The sequence below is a fragment of the Capsicum annuum genome, chromosome 10, assembly GCF_002878395.1.
Source record: "Capsicum annuum cultivar UCD-10X-F1 chromosome 10, UCD10Xv1.1, whole genome shotgun sequence".
Classification (NCBI taxonomy): Eukaryota; Viridiplantae; Streptophyta; class Magnoliopsida; order Solanales; family Solanaceae; genus Capsicum; species Capsicum annuum.
Window position 1 is genome coordinate 71,838,534 of NC_061120.1, and position 17,728 is coordinate 71,856,261.

Consider the following 17,728-nt stretch of genomic DNA (forward strand, 5'->3'; position numbering starts at 1 on the left):
TCCTTCAGTCTGACCAAACTAGAATCTAAGTATTGGTTTTCCTCCACTTTTGAAACCAAGGAGGATTCAGAACTACTCTGAACCCCTATACTACCTTTAGAAGAGTCAAACAACCTAACCCCCAATGTAGCCAAATGATGTACATCATGAGCCAACTCTTTCTTACCTTCTACCACATGTGAAACACTACTAATGGAAAATCTACTTAGGGCATCATCCACAACATTGGCCTAGCCCAGATGGTACAACACACTCATATCATAGTCCTTTAATAATTCTAACCATCGTCTCTGCCTAAGATTCAATTCTCTCTAGGTAAACACATACTGCAGACTCTTATGATCAGTGAAAACATCAACATGGACACCATACAAATAGTGTCTCTAGATTTTCAAAGCAAACACAACAGCATCCAACTCAAGGTCATGGGTGGGGTAATTTTTCTCATGGGGTTTCAACTGTCTAGAAGCATAAGCTATCTCCTTACCCTTCTACATCAATACACAACCCAACCCAACTCTTAAAGCATCACATTACACCACAGAACCATCAACACCATCAGTCAAAGTCAAAACAGGGGTTGAAGTGAGTCGAGTCTTCAACTCCTAAAAACTCTTCTCACAAGATTCGGACCACAAGAACTTCACTTTCTTTTGGGTCAACCGAGTCATAAGAGACGCTATATAGGAGAAACCCTCAACAAAATGGCAGTAATAGCCAGCTAAACCCAAGAAACTTTGGTTATCAGTTGGAGAAATAGGTCTAGGCTAATTTCTAACACCTTCGGTCTTTTAGGGATCAACTCTAAATACCCTCGAAAGAAATGATATGACCTAGAAAAGCAACTGTACTTAGCCAAAACTCACAATTACTGGACTTGGCAAACAACTTATGGCAAACAACTTATGATCTCTAAGGATTTGCAAGACAATTCGAAAATGATCAGAATGTTCATCCTCACTACGGGAGTACACCAGTATATCATCGATGAACACTATGACAAACATATCCAGATATGGTTTGAACACTCGATTCATAAGGTCCATGAAAGCTTCTAGGGCATTATTTAACCCAAAAGACATAACAAGAAACTCAAACTGGCCATAATGAGTTTGAAAAGTGGTTTTCGGGATGTCACACTCCCTAACTTTGAGTTGATGATAGCCGAAAGGAAGTTCTATCTTTGAGAAAGAACTTGCACCTTGCAATTGGTCAAACAAATCATCTATTTTCAGAAGGGGGTACTTATTTTTTATGGTGACTTTATTCAGTTGGCGGTAATCAATGCACATATGCAAAGAGCCATCTTTCTTTCTCATAAACAATACATGAGCACCCCAAGTAGAAACATTGGGCCTTATGAAACCCTTATCTAGTAGATATTTGAGTTCCTCTTTCAACTCCTTAAGTTCTGCAGGGGCCATACGATAAGGAGGAATAGAAATGGGCTGAGTATTAGGAAGAATATCAATCCCGAACTCTATCTCTCTATCAGGAGATATCCTTGGGAGATCATCCAGAAAGACATCAAAAAACTCATTGATAACGTTAACAAACTGGAGAGTTGGAGTCTCAGACTTAGTGTCTTTGACTCTAACCAAATGGTAAATACACCCCTTGGAAATAAGCTTTCTAGCTTTGAGGTAAGAGATAAAATGACTCTTGGGTGACACAGAATTCCCAGAGACAATCTAAAAAAAACAATTTCAGTAATAGATACAAATATACATCAAGAGCCATCATGCTTTCCATATATCAAAATCAACCACGTTGTGGATTTCTTTCACACTCGAGTTCAAAAAAACTCCATTAAGACTAAAAGGTCAAATCATATAAAATATCTCAAATATTCAACATCAACGTGCTTATAACACACACTTTAAAAAAAAACACAATTTCCAATGGGGATTCACAACCCAAATATCAAAATCATGATAAATATCGTTCAAGATTTATGCTTCATATCTCCACATATGTAAATTTATCTTTCAAAATCATAAACATTCAGATTTTATAATAATCATCATAAGATATAGGTTCATGCTTCAAATTCATAAAAATCAAATAAAAATCAAGCCTTTGTAAAGAAAAGTATCTTTGGGCACAAGAACGAAAGAGAGTTCTTGTTGAAAAAACCCACATACCTTGAATGATGAACTTTAGATCGATAATCATTTTTGAGAAGTTAATTGTGGCTTTGAATGATGGTTCTTGGAGTTCTTGAACTAGGAACTTGGAATCTTGAATAAATTTGCAGAATTAATGGTGAACTTTGGAGGTTCTTGAAGTTGGATGTAGGAGCTTAGGATTTTATTTTTGAGGGAATTTGATGAAATATAACATATAAGGTTTATAATAGGCTTTAATATAGGGTTTGGATGGATTTTGGGTGAGGGGAAATGACCAAAACGCCCCTAAAAATCAAACAATTCTCAAATTTGTCCTTTGGTGGACTATTTTGATAGTCTAAAGTAGATCAATCATAACATTTTACTCTGATATCCAAATTGGATGAAACTAATTTCACTAGAAAGAGGACTCTAATATATTTCCATTAATATATAGTATCTCACCTAGATCATTGTGTACAAGGAGTTATGATCATTTGAACTTGACCTAAAAATTAGCTTTTGGTAGGCTGAAGTAGATAGACCATAACTTTTTGGTTCGATAGACAAATTAGATGAAACCAATTTCATTGGAAAGAGGAATCACAGACTTTCCTTTGATATATAGTAGATCTCCCAGATCAGTATGTTCAAGGAGTTATGATTGTTTAAAGTTGGAGCAAAAATACGCCAGGCCTCAGTACTTTTTCGTGCACATTTTACTATTCACTACTATTCACGGTTCGATCGGAATGTTCATAAATCATCGCTTGGGTGTCTGTTTTGGATGATCCACATATCATTGGAAATTTTATTCAATACTCTACGCAACGGTGGGTCATAATCTAAAACATTCCGTATGAAAATTTAATAATTCATTCTAGAAGATAAAACCCAACACGTTTACGCACAAAATTTCAATGAAAAATTTCCTGGGGTATTACAGTATGGGTGTAGAGTAGTTTAGAATCATCCCCGATATCTGTGGTAGAGGAAAAGCGTGATAGGGATCCCAGTCTAGTCAAACTAAAGAATCAGTCAAAGATTATAAAGTAGAGGTTTTCTCTCAAGGGGGAGATGGTGTGTTGCACTACCAGGGCTAGCTATGTATGCCAAGTGTAGATGACTTGAGTTAATGAATTCTTGTAAAAGTGCATGGTGTACGCTACTCTATTCATCCAGGGGACACTAATATGTACCATCATTTGTGGGAGATTTATTTGTGAAGCGGGATCAAGAGAGATATTATAGAGTTTGTGGCTAAATGCTTAACGTGTCAGCAGGTTAAGATTCAGCATCAAAATCCTAGTGGGTCCATACAGGAGTTTAGTATTCCCACCTGGAAATGGGAAAAAGTGAACATGAACTTTGTGACGGGTTTGCCTTGTACTCGTCGTTAGCCTGATTCAGTTTGGGTCATCGTAGATAGGATGACCAAATCAGATCATTTTCTACCAGTGTCCATACCTCCTATTTAGCCAAGGATTACACCAAACTCTATATCATGGAGTTGGTCAGATTGCACAGTGTTATATTATCCATTATCTCAGATAGAGGTACCCGGTTCAACTCTAATTTTTGGAAGGCATTCTAAAAGGGTCTCAGTACCCGAGTTCACCTCAGTACATGATAACGCTCAATCTACAGCTCTCGTGGGAGTGTAAAGCGGTCGTTAGCAAATATAGAACCCAACCTGGGTTGGGTATCGATCCCACAGAGAATAGCTTGGCCAACAAGCAAGAGAAATTACTAGACTTTTAGTGCAAGTCTCGTAGGAAAGGGGGGATTGTAGTATGTAACCAAAACAAGAATGTAAGAACTGAAAATAGCAAAATAAAGAGAGATTGTCACGTGTGTTGTAAACAATGAGAATTGAGGCGTTGGGGTTATGTCCACCTTCTGAGGTATACGTCTCTATTGGCTATGAGTGTGTAGAGTCTTGACATGTAATTGCTTATAGAGAATTGTAGTCGATGGTAAATCCAAGCGTCTCTCGACCTAAACAAGGACTATTTCACTTTAACTCTCTCGAGCTTAAAGCGTGACTAACGGTACGAATTCTCCAAGAAGTTAGTCCAGGTACGGCACTAGCTTTTTAATAGGAAAGGGTGTCCTACTACCTTGACATTATCTCTTTTCCAGACAAATAACTTTTCTCTCGAACAAGTCAGATGTTAGACTGGCGTTGGTCTATGCGTCTTCTTTTCTAGACAAATAACCTTTCTCTCGAACAGGTTAGATGTTAGAATGGCGTGTTCTTGTGTTTGAACCGCAAAGAATGTAGATTTAAGATGAAGAGAATAATGATATAAGCAATATACTTGTCTTGAACTCACAAACTCATAGCTATAGATAGTAACTCATTCGGCTTCCATAACCCCAACTAAGAGATTTAGTTACCCATGAATGCGAAGGATATCACGTTTTGCATGGTGGATGGCGTGAATAGTAGGTGTTTGGCGTGTGGTTTTAGTGATTCCGTAGCAAGTAACGATTCTCTTGTTGTGGAATTTAAGAGTAGAAGAATGAAGAATTGAGAATGGGTTGTAGGAAGATGTCTTAATTGTAAGGAGATGAATGAATTGTCAGAATGTCTCCCCCCTCTTTAAAATCTCTAACATGATAGGGTATTTATAATACTCCTATCCTACTCCTACTAAACTAATAAAATAAATAACCAAATCCTAATATACTAATGAAATCCTTGACCCAATTGTACTAGGGTAAGGTTACAAAATTATAATCCAAATAGAATGATGAAACACATAACCTAATTGCACTAGGTTAATGTATTATGGCAAAAATCCAGCTTTGTGTCTGTAAGTCCCAAAGTCTTCAGAAATGCTGTTTTAGCCCGGGACAGATTTTCCATGCAGCAGATTTAGTCCTTTATGCGTCCAGCTCCTTTCCATCTCGTTTGTGAGCTTTCTTTTGCGTCAAGTAAGCCATAAATTGCTGTATTTTGCATCATTTATACCTGAAACTTTCCTAATCACATTTGTTAGCTCATTTACAGGAAAAAGGACTAAAAGTGTACGAAATAGATAATTAGTTCTCGAAACTAGGCTAAAATATGGGCAAAATATATTGATATAGGCGCGTAATTTCGCCTATCATCAGTACAACCTTTCATCCTCAGATAGATTGTAAAGAAGAAAGGGCTATTTGGACATTAGAAGATATGCTATGAGTGTGTTTGATAGACTTAAAAGTTAGTTGAGATAACCACTTTCCTTTGATTGAATTAGAATTTAACAACAACTATCATTCAAGCATTTAGATGGCTTGGTTTGAGGCACTTTATGGGAGGAGGTGTAGATCTCCTATTAGTTGGTTTGAAGTGGGTGAGGCTACAGTGGTAGGGCCTGACTTGGTATTTGATACCTTAAAAAATGTCCAGTTGATCAGGGAAAGGCTTAAGACAGTTTAGAGCCGACACAAATCATACGCAGATATGCGCAAAAAGGATCTCGAGTTTGAGATTGGGGATTTTGTATATTTGAAAATCTCTCCTATGAAAGGAGTGAAGAGGTTTGGAAAGAAGGGGAAACTCTGTCAATGATATATCAGTCTTCACCAAATTGTCAGTCATTTTGGAAAGGTAGTTGTTGCGTCTCTATGCACACGCAAGTGTATGTGATCGTGCAAGTAATATAATAAATTGGACTATTAGATATCATTCCCTCGAGGATCAATGAACTAGAAATTTATTCAAGATTTAGTTCAAGACAACTGAGTATTAAGTGTTTGATTGTATCAATACTAAGATGATTCTGTAAATAAAATGTAAATTACTAAACAAGAAACAATTAATAATGACTAAAGCAAAGTAAGCAACGGTTGTAATCAATAATGAGGACGATTCCAGGGTTGAGGTACTTTGAACAATCATACAATTCTCTATTCTTTTCACAGTCTAATTTGTTATCGGGTTGATGGTTCGCAAGGTTTATGCCACGATCTTGGTCTCCCGACCTCAAATCTTCAATCTATTGAATGTTGTAACTACAACTCCCACAGAGTTACAACAAATCTTCTAGATTCATGAAGTTGTCTTCTTGAAAGTAAACCAGGCAAGGCTTTTAGGTATATCTCTATCCTAGATGCTAATTCAAATCCCTTATTTTATAAAAGAATAAGAACCTTGCTCCCTAATTTCTTCGTTATATTCTATGATTCTCCTCCCGGATTCACATAGAAATATAAATTTATTCTAATGGTGGCCAATCATTAAAATATTAAGCTCAAGAAATTAAGAACAACCCATATGATAATCCAAAAAGAAACTATGAGTAAGAATATTAAAGAGTACTTATGTTGTTGGCCTCAACCCCAGAAATAGAGTGTTTAGCTACTCATGTTTGAATTCATCATCCAAAATAAGTAACAAATAATAACCAAATCAATCCTTAGAATAAAGAATCCAAAAGAATGTTTAAGAACCCTAATAGAGAGAATTTTTTTTTGCCGCTACTCTGCATGACAAAAGTCCCCCACATTATCTTGGATTTTTCCTTTTATATTTGGGACAAAACACTTAAAATATTCCCGATTTATCCACCCGGTGCGTTGCTCCATGACTTCGATTGCTATTTTTCATTAAAATCTAGTAAATTGTGGAGCTCAATTATTCGCTGACAATTGTAAAATGCACCCTCACCACGATACGCCACTATCGTGGTGAGCCACTAGATTGGGAAAATTGCAAAATAATCATCCTTCGCAATGTGTTAAACCTTCAGGTCACCAAATCTGATAAACAAAACTTCTCCATGACGCGGTAGTTTTGCGAACCTTCACTGGAATTTGACCATTGCTATTTTGTTGATCATCACGATGCAGAGTGTCTTCAAATGAGGATTCCTACTTTCCAGCTTCTATTTTTAAGCTTAACTTCAGTCCCTTGCATTCCCTCACCACTTCTATATCCTCGTTGTATCCAATTATGCACAATTCTTCATGATTTTGAACCTGAAAGTACTAATCATATCTATTAGGCACAAAATAGAATAAAAGCTAAATTATACTTAAGAATTCATTCAAAAATTCTTGAACTAAGCCCAAATCAGGGTGCATATTGGTGGTTTGAGCATATAAATATGCCCAAGATCACCACCCCACACTTAAAACATTGTTCGTCCTCAAACACATAATTCAAAAACATAATTACTTCCTATTTTCATTACAATCTCAAAGTTATGTGGCCATGGGCACTTACACTTTGCACTAACGAATTCTTACATCATCTTATCAAAATAGTTTTTAACACATGAGACAATGTAGTATAAATTTTTCTATCTCAAAAATGAATTTCTAACATGTTGGCAAACTCAATGAAAGAAACACAATAAGTAATTTGGCTTTTATCTGCCTGCATCCTCACTCAAGAAAATTTCCCCATATTAACTCACAGCGTTTTCTATGCAAAAATAGGGGAGTATCAACATCAAATATCTCACTCTCAACAAAGAATTCATACATGCTAGTGAACGAACCATAAGCTTGCCCTTAGTGTTCTACTCCACTAATAGTCAGATGTTTGGGTGAAGGATCAACTAGGTCTTTTTTGGGTTGTAATAAAGGCTCAGGGATAGGTAGCTACTATTTACATAAATATTGACTATTGCTCCTAAGCGTTTAAATACAAAAACTATCAATTCACTCTATTTTCCAACACCAATTTATCCTTGTATTTCTCCCCATACTTTCATTTGTCAACACCTTTTTCAATTAACTTATTTTCTCAAACTAGGTTGGGAGTATTAGTCATTCCTTCCATATTCATATTACGCACCCCTATTATAGCCGCCCTTAACTTAAGCGAAAAGTACTTCATTAAGATACACATTATCCAACTGGACCAGTGCAAAAAAAGGTTCATTGTAACATTTCTATTTACTAACTACCAATTAACCCAGCATCATAAAACATTAATAACAACTACTTTGGGGGCATCAAATGATTACCTTATTTCCTTATTTACGCTCTTAATCTTCTCATAGTCTTATATTAAAAATGCTCAGGAGATTGTTTGGATCAAATTACTATTTAGTATAGAAAGGATAAGGTTTCATAACAAGCTACCAAAGAAAGAGGCTAAAGGCTCAACGGGGCTGACTAAGACTATGCACCAAGGGAAGGCTGTTAAAGTTAGAAACAAGGCTATCAAAGAAATTCTTACATCACCTCTTGCACCCAACACCCTTTATTTCACTTTGTAGACACACCGGGCAAGTTCTAGTCATTTCTATTCTTATAGAATATATATTAATCATCACACTCACAGTGCATGGAATCAGCCAAAGGTTCCCAATGATGTTATTTATAGAATTCAAAATTAAGCCAACACATCAAATTTTATTTGTCGAGATTGAATCCTCAGTACTTAAAATAAAAACACTCTTATGCTTATTGACACTAGAATTAGTTTCAATTACTGCAAAGATGGCCCATTTCACACACTTCTCTAAAATAGTGATTAGGTTCTCCTAAATTTCATTACTTTGTACGACCACTCCCCTTAAGATGGTCGTCATCCATCTATCATAGGGGATGGAAACTAACTATGACTATTTATTCCTAATTACCAAAGAGGGCAAAAGTAAACGTAACTACTTGAAGCTGAACTTGCCAAAAAGGACAAAAATAATAATAACATAATTCTTTAAAATAAAGCAATATGCGATAAATGCCAAAGAGGTAAAATTGCAATCCACAAAATCAAAGTTACTAGCTATTAAAGACCAGTGTTCCGAATAGCTAGTAATTCAAACCAATACAGCAAAATAGAAAATAACATTGTTCAGTTAACTTTATGGTAGGGTGGCAGTATACTTCCTGGTCACTCAAACAGGACTATAGTAGACATGTCCTCAGGAACCACATCCACATCATCATGATCATCATCATCAAATTTCTCCTCTTTATCTGTGGGTACATCATCATTAATAGGCTCCACAAAATCTGGCTAATCCTCAACATGGTCCTAGCATGATAGCCAAGTGGATAGTTAAGTTCTAAAATATGTAGCTTCTCTAGTGTAGCGGGTCTGCCTCTTGTCCTTGACATCATTATCATAAGACCATACAGCCTACCCAGCACCTCATCAGTCTTTTTCTATCGCTCCATCATAGACAAAATTGGGCCAGATACCCCAGATATACTTTTTACATTAATTATATCCATAGGACGAGGGATCACCTAAGGTTTATAGTCAAGATCCTCTTAATCCACCTTATGCCTTCTTAAAAATCCAGTCACCAAACCTTCAAATCCAAAATTGTGACACACCTAGGTACGCGCCCTCTTCATCACAGAAAAAATTACACTCCCCACATTAATCTCCACATCAACACATATTACGGCATAAATCAAATATACCCTATCCCTAGTCACCTTAGTCATATGTTTTCCTTGAATAAAGAAAGCATTCATAATACTACCCCACATTCTTGCTTCCTTGTTCATCTAAATATAGGGAAAAGAAGAATACAAACATGTAACTCGATGCCCCACCCAACGGGCTAAAGATCACTGGCCACACAATGTGTGCATAAGGAGGAGAAATAATAAATTGTTGCAAAAAAATTGGTTTCGTCTCTGGGATACCCAATAACTCATTAACATCAGTAGCTGTGAATGGAATCACCTTCCCTCAAACCTTCAACAAATGTTCAGGAAAGATGGGGTCCCAATTGGTATAGAATTCTCTAACAAGATGCAAGCTGCACTTAGTGGGCTGATGAAAAATAAAAGTCATATTGAGTGCCTCGACTCTCCATACTATAGACGGACACTCTCTCATCAAGTTAGCCCAATCGATATAGACCTCCAAAATATACTTTGCATCAGTATGCTTAGTATACCACTATTTCCTATCCTTTTGTATAGCCTTGAAGCCAAATTTTTTAACCTACCCCCGCTGAAGTGGAAGGGCCCTAGGCACTCTAGTTAATTTCCCTTTAGACGGTTTACTTCTCTTCCTCACAGGAGCAGAAGGTCCTGTGTTTGCCTTGCCCTTGCTTGATTCTGATTCCATTATGCCTACAATTAAGAAAATACAATAAACATACAAGAAGATTAAATTGAGGATTAGTTAAACTAAGTGTGCATTACGGGTGCCTTTTCACCCCACACTTAGTTATTACCCAAGCACCTAAGTTAACAACCAAGGTACTCATACTTTTCTTTGCGTAGGCTATAATATCATATTCAAAGGCATTACATTACTCTTCGGGACACATTATCCCTTGTCATTTCCTCAACACACAACATCATGTCATTGACTCCCAGCTAATCACATAATACGAGATTGTAAATAAGATCATGTTACTATAGCATCTTGCATTCTAGAATTCTACTCAATCATCCAACATCAACCAATAAGGGTATACACAGTGGAATGAAATTACTCCCTAACTTCCTAAACAGTCTAGCCTTTGACCTCCAGCTACAATACCCTTACACTCTCCATCCTCTCAGCTAGCATGAAAAATATTTACCCCCTAATACCAATTGCAGATACCATTCAATTTTGCTCTCATTGATTCAAAATAATGACAAGTAGGCTAAGACATCACAAATTGGACAAAATATCATAGGCAATGCTAATATTTATAACTATTATGAGAGGGAAAACAATATTATGCCTAAAAACACTATAAATCATCACAAGATATAACAAGAAAGGTAATAAATAAATAAATCTTAAGAAATATACCTCTACAATTGAGAGAAGGATGAGGAAAAGTGAAAAATTGGAGAAGTTTATAGAAGAGGGAGTGAGAGGGTGGTGCTGATGTTGAAATAAATAGGTTTAGGGTTTATGAGGTTATATTTATAGAGGGGCGGGTCGGGTTAGGGTTAATGAAATATTTATGTCTGATTTAAGCTCACTCTGCAATGTGGTAGGATCATGTAGACCTACTGGATAAGGCCAATTTCCATTGATTGCCAACCGCAATGTGCTAAGATTCGCATCCACTCACTGTAAATTGATAATTGTCAATTTTCCAAGTTTTGTGTCGCACTGGAAATCGTGGCAATCCACTAGAATTTGTCAATTCTTAATTTACACTTCTTCGTGTCACGATGAAATTCGTGTATCCTTACTGGAATTTGACAATTATCAAAATACCCAGTTTTGCATTGCGTTGTTCGTCAAACTCAGATTCCTTATGTAATTCTCACTCTTTTCTTACCTGAGTAAATCCCCACTCACACAAATCATATTCAAACTTGATTGTTTTTCTCAAACGTGGTAATCTCCTCATTTCACTTTGAAATTCTTTGCAATCTCAAACAAAAACAACAAAAATTTTAAATAAAGATGGGTTGCCTCCCACTCAGCACCTTAGTTTTAGTTGTGGCACGATTCATTTTTTTTGTATTTTTCTTTTCTTTTTAATTTTACAAACCAAAAATTAAACTACCTATTACAATACATGTGTGGGTTGCCTCCCACATAGTGCCTTAGTTTATGTCTTTTTATGACTCATCTCATCATCACTCATCAGTGAAAGTGATAGATTCCTTGTGCTTGTCTCGATGATCCGTGCAATAATAATTTACACGATGTCTATTCACAAAAAAATTCTCTTTCTTCTCTTTATTCCACAACTCCACAGCTCCATGGAGTGTAATTCTCACCACCTCAAAAGGTCCAGACCATTTCGATCGTAATTTACCCAGAAATAACTTATTCCATGAATTAAACAACACTAGTTATTTGGGTTTAAATTCCCTAACTTAAATGTGATTGTCATGCCAAAATTTGGTATTTTCCTTGTAATGCTTGGTGTTTTCATAGGTATGGAGTCTAAACTCATCAAGCTCATTCAGTTGCAATAATCTTCTTTCTCCTGCTGTAGTTATTTCAAAATTCAGCTTTTTCACAGCCCAATATGCTTCGTGTTACAACTCTACAGGAATATGATACGCCTTACCATACACTAAGCGATCTGGAGATATCCAATGGGCATTTTGTATGCTATTCGATATACCCATAGTGCATCATCCAGCTTCTCCGCTCAATCTTTTCTCTGCCCATTCACGATTTTCTAAAGTATTTGCTTAATCTTCCGATTGGATACCTCCACTTGTCCACTCATTTGAGGGTGGTATGCAGTGGCCACCTTGTGCTGAACACCATATTTATCAAGAAGATTCTTGAACCAGTTATTAATAAAGTGCGTACCTCCATCACTAATTATTGCTCTTGGCATACCAAATCTGGAAAATATGTTCTTATTCACAAACTTCATCACCACTCTTGCATCATTAGTCAGAATTCCCATAGCTTTCACCCATTTAGAGACGTAGTCAACTGCAACAAGAATGAACAAATTACCTTTCGAAGGTGGAAAGGGGCCCATGAAATCAATCCCAAACATCAAAGACTTCTAATTCTAAAAAATTATTAAGGGGCATCTCATGATGCCTTTTTATAGTACCCAATCTTTGGCATTGATCACAACTCTTTACAAATACCATGTATCTCTAAACAAAGTCGACCAACAAAAACCTAATTGGAACACTTTCCTTGCAGTTCTCTCACCACCATGATGTCCACTATATGGAGATGAGTGGCAATCTTATAACACCTTTAAAAATTCATCCTCTGGGATACACCTATGAATTACTTCATCTAGACCCTGCTTGAAAAGGTATAGTTCATCCCAAATGCAAGCTCGAGAATCATAGAGTAATATCTTCTTTTGTTGTGAGGTAGTTTTGGGAGATACACCCCACAAACTATCAGGTTTATAATGTCAGAATACGATGGGAACTCAACTACTTCTAATAACAACAACGTCTCATCAGGAAAGTCTTCCTTGATACTCTAAAAGTCATCCATAATATGGTCTTAATTTTCCAGCCGTTACAAGTAATCAGCAACTTGATTTTTAGCTCTCTTTCAATCACGCACCTTAAGATCAAATTCTTGAAGTAGCAGAATCCACCTAATTAGTCATGGCTTTGTATCCTTTTTGTTCTAGAGATACTTAATGGTAGCATGGTCTGTATGAACAACGACCTTGTTACCAATTAAGTAAGATCAAAACTTATCGAATGCATATACGAAATCCAATATCTCTTTCTCTGTAATTGTGTGTTAACTTAGGAATCATTCATTACCTTGCTAGCATAGTAGATTGATCAAAATACCTTCTCTTTTCTCTGACCCATCACTGCTCCCACTATAACATCACTAGCATCATAGATTATCTCAAAAGGTAACTCCCAATCTGGTGCAATCAAAATAGGATCTTTCATCAACTTCTTCTTAAGCTTTTCAAAAGCTTTATGGCAATCAGCTCCAAACTCGAACTTGGCTTTTTTCTCTAACAATTTGCACATGGGACTTGCGATCTTTGAGAAATCTTGAATGAATCATCTATAGAACCCTACATATCCCAAAAACTGCTCACGCGTTTGACTGTAACTAGATGCGGATACTTTTCAATTACTTCAACCTTTGCTTTGTCAACTTCCAGCCCTTTGTATGACACATAAGGCCTAAGATAATTATCTCCTTAACCATAAAATAACACTTTTCCAAATTCAACACCAAGTTTGTTTCTTCGCACTGAGATAGAACTTCGTCGAGATTTTGCAAACATTTTTCAAATGAATTCCTATACACAAAGAAATCATCCATGAATACCTCTAAATATTCCTCCACCATGTCCAAGAATATCGCTATCATACACCTTTGAAATATAGCAGGTGCATTGTTTAATCCCAAAGGGCATGTATCTTAAAGTATACATTCCATATGGACAAGTGAATGTAGTCTTTCCTTGGTCTTCAGGTGCTATGCTTATCAGATTGTAGCCAGAGTAGCCATCCAGAAAATAATAATACTCTTGCCCTGCCAATCTATCTAGCATTTGGTCAATGAATGGTATTGGGTAGTGATCTTTATGAGTTGCTTCATTCAACATCCGATAATCTATATATCTTCTCGATATGGTAACTATACATGTGGGAACCAACTCGTTAACATCATTTGTCACTACTATCATTCCTCCCTTTTTTGGTACACAATGTACTGGACTAACCCATTTGCTATCAGAAATTAGGTAGACAATACCACTATCTAACTACTCGATCACCTCTTTCCAGACCACCTTCTTCATCATAGGATTCAACCTCCTTTGTTGCTACACTCTAGTTCTGTACCCCTCTTCCATATAAATAGTATGCATGCAAAATGCTGGATTGATTCTTAAAATATCAGACATCTACTAGCCAATCACTTTCCTTCTCTTTTTAAGAACTGCTACATCTTTATTTACCTGTACATCGGATAATCCTATAAATAAAATAATAGGAAAGGTATCTTTATCACCAAGAAAAACATATTGTAAGTGAGGAGGAAGAACCTTAAGCTCTAATTTAGAAGCTTCTCTAACTAAAGGCCTAGGTCATGGACCAATTGGTCTATTCAAAGGCTCGACCAACACTTTATTTGTCTTAATTACAGCCAAATTCATAACCTGGACCAATTCTAATGCTTCTTAACCCCCATACAGATCATTATTCATCAAATCTCACTCTAATATATCATCAGACAAAAGTAACTGCCAATCTGAAGTAAGATCAATAACCGATATTGAGGATAACTCCTCATATATGGCTGGCAATTTCAATGCTCTGTACACATCAAAAATCTCTACTTTATTATGTTCTCGCATTGTTATTTTTCCAGCTACCACATCAATAATTGACTGCCCTATTGCTAAAAATAGTTATCCCAAAATAAATGGAACAACTGGATCAGCCTCAAAGTCAAGAATCACAAAATCTATAGGAAAGATCAAAGATCCCACTTGCACAAATACATCTTCAATAATACTATCTGGTCTAGCAAGTGACCTGTCTTCCAACTACAACATAATAGTTGCAGGTTTGGGGCTTCAGAGACCCATCTTCCGATACCATGATATGGGCATGAGATTTATACTAGCCCCCATCACATAGTCCACGTGCACAAATAGTTTAACCACGGATAATTTGCAATGTGAAACTCCTTGGATCCTTCAATTTTGTACGCAGTTTATTTTGAATTTTTGAAGTGCAACTGTAGCATATTCAGTCAACCAATTCTTATTGGCAACAATATCCTTTAAGTATTTCGCATATTTTTGCATACTCTATAGAATGTCAACAAGAGAAATGTTTACTTGAACTTTTTCAGAAGATCTAGAAACTTCTTAAAACTAGCTTCTTCTTAATGCTTTCTTGCCCTTTAAGGAATGGGTAAGGGGATAGTTTTCTTCTCTATATGAATCTCTTCTCTATCCTTTTTTACTTCTGCATTATTTTGCAAACTATCATCAATGACCACAGGATTATCCTACTCCAGAACCATCTCTTTCATTTGTAGCCCACTTTTCATTGTAACTATATTCACTTGTTTAGGATTAGCCTCAGTGTCGCTAGGAAATACTCCTTGTGGCCTTGTATTCTACAATTCAGCGATTTGACCTAACTGCAACTCTAGATTTCTCGTGAGTAATTGTTGACTCTTCAACTCAGCTACAAACTGTGCTTGTTGAGCGTGCATGTCCACTACAAACTATGCTTGTTAAGCCAGCAACTGCTTAAGCATCTTCTCCATATTACTATTCGAGGAAATCACCTGATTATTCTGAACCGACTATGGATTGTGCTGCATTGGTCCCTTATATTGATTTGTATTCTATGCCTGATTTTTACCCCATTCAAAATTAGGGTGGTTCCTTTAATTTGGATTATACGTATTGCCAAAATTATATTGAACCTGCTGATTTTCATTCCCCAAGTAGTTGACTGAATCTTGATTAATAGAACATGCATCTGCTTTATGCTCACTGCTTTGACAAACTTCACACCATGAATATACCTATTGAGCTACATTTGTTGTGCCTGCTGGTTGTATTGTACGCAGTTTAAGTTGTTAAGCTAAGTAGTCATATGGTTCTGCATTGTTGTAATTTATGCTTGTAATGCGGTGAACTGATCAACTTCCAAAAACTCTGCAATCGTCTTGGGAGCATTCCTTGAGTCTTCATGCCAATCAGGATTTCCTTGTGTAATTTGATTCAGCAAGGTATACAATTTTTCATATATTTTCTCCAAAGCTTGACCCCCTGATGCTGAATCCAAGAGAACTTTATATCAGACTAAAGGCCTTCTATAAATGTATGCACCAAAACATCATTTGATTGATGGTGATGAGGAAAACTTTTGAGCATGCCCTTGAATCTCTCCCAAGCTTCGTAGAGATTTTCTCCTTCTTTCTATCTGAAACTCAATATCTGACTTCTTAATCATGTAGTTTACTGAGATGGAAAAAATCGAATGAGAAACCTTCAAGCATATTCTTCCCATGTAGTGATGGATTAGTATGGTTCATGAAGTAGCTATCTCTTTACTTCCCCCAGTAGAGAAAAGGGAAAGAGTTCTAATCTGATATAATCAATATTCATATCTTTAGGAATATATATGTTGCTTATTTCCAGGAAGGTTTTTAAGTGTTGCTGCAGATCGTCGTGTGAAAGTCCCTAAAATTCTCCCATAGATCTCAACAATTGCACCATATTTTGTTTCAATTACCATTGAACTCCTAGTTCAGGCTTCAGAATACTGTTATTCATAACGAGAAATTACTAGAGTGGGCCAATTCATGAGAATAAACCCTCCCAAGTTCTCTGGTGGTAAGGTAGAAGAGGACCCATAGTAGTTCATAGACGAAATGGAGAAGATTTTCAAAGTAATGCATATTGATCAGGTGGACGGTGTTGAGCTAGAAGCATACCAGCCAAAGGATGTAGCGAACCAATGGTACAACGTGTGGAAAGATATGATAGGTGACAGTGCTGAGCCCATAGTTTGGGATAAATTTGGGGAAGCTTTTCTTGACCGATTCTTTACTTTAGAGCTGAGAAAAGCTAAAGTAGAGGAGTTTATGAACCTTAAATAGGGTAAGATGAGTGTTCAAGAGTATACTTTAAAGTTTAACCAGCTGGCCCGTTATGCTCCTGAGATGACAAGTAGTATGAGTGCCCAAATGAGAAAGATTGCTTCTGGCCTTTTAGATGATCTGGTACTTGAGTTTCAGGGAGCTATGCTGAATAGGGATATGGACTTTGCTAGACTGCCAGTCCATATACAGCAAGTTGAGGAGAAGAAGAAGAAGATAGCCAAATCTAGGGAAAAGGACAGGTAGGCAAAGAGACCCAGAGCGATAGACCAGAGTCACTATCAGTAGTAGAGCAGTAATTGTGGCAGAAAATGGCAAAAGAAAAAGAATTGGGGTAATGCACAGTTGGCCGCTTGTGCTCTAGTGTCCAGACCCACAGCTGAGCAGTGCACCTAGAACTTTCAGTCTAGTTAGGGGCCGAGGATGTAGGGTACGCAGTCACAGGGAAGTGTAGCCCAGACCTCTCAGTCCTATCCCCGTTGTGGGAGATATGGGAGAAATCATCCAAGAAGATGTTAGTTTGGCGCTTTGGTGTGTTATTCATGCAGCCAGCCAGGCCATATCCAGAGAGACTGTCTGGTAGCAAAGATTAATGTTGGAGGAGCTAAGTCGCAGGCGAATCATATGCACCACCAGCTCAGAAAGGTGCCAC

At 36.9% G+C, this 17,728-nt stretch overlaps 1 protein-coding gene and 1 non-coding gene across 2 annotated transcripts in view; one reads left to right on the plus strand and one right to left on the minus strand.

Annotated features, from left to right (window-relative positions):
* Positions 1-13,466, minus strand: part of LOC124887741 — a 31,318-nt gene extending 17,852 nt beyond the window's left edge. Inside the window, exons 1-3 of the mRNA XM_047397657.1 lie at positions 13,292-13,466; positions 12,304-12,432; positions 10,025-10,151 (exon numbers count right to left, since the gene is read on the minus strand). Coding sequence (XP_047253613.1) covers positions 10,025-10,151; positions 12,304-12,432; positions 13,292-13,466 — 431 coding nt within the window. The remainder of the gene's footprint in view (positions 1-10,024; positions 10,152-12,303; positions 12,433-13,291) is intronic.
* Positions 13,467-16,319: 2,853 nt separating this feature from the next.
* Positions 16,320-16,426, plus strand: LOC124888213. The gene has a single exon (XR_007046345.1). It is a non-coding gene; the product is annotated as a small nucleolar RNA R71 (small nucleolar RNA).
* The last annotated feature ends 1,302 nt before the right edge of the window (positions 16,427-17,728 follow it).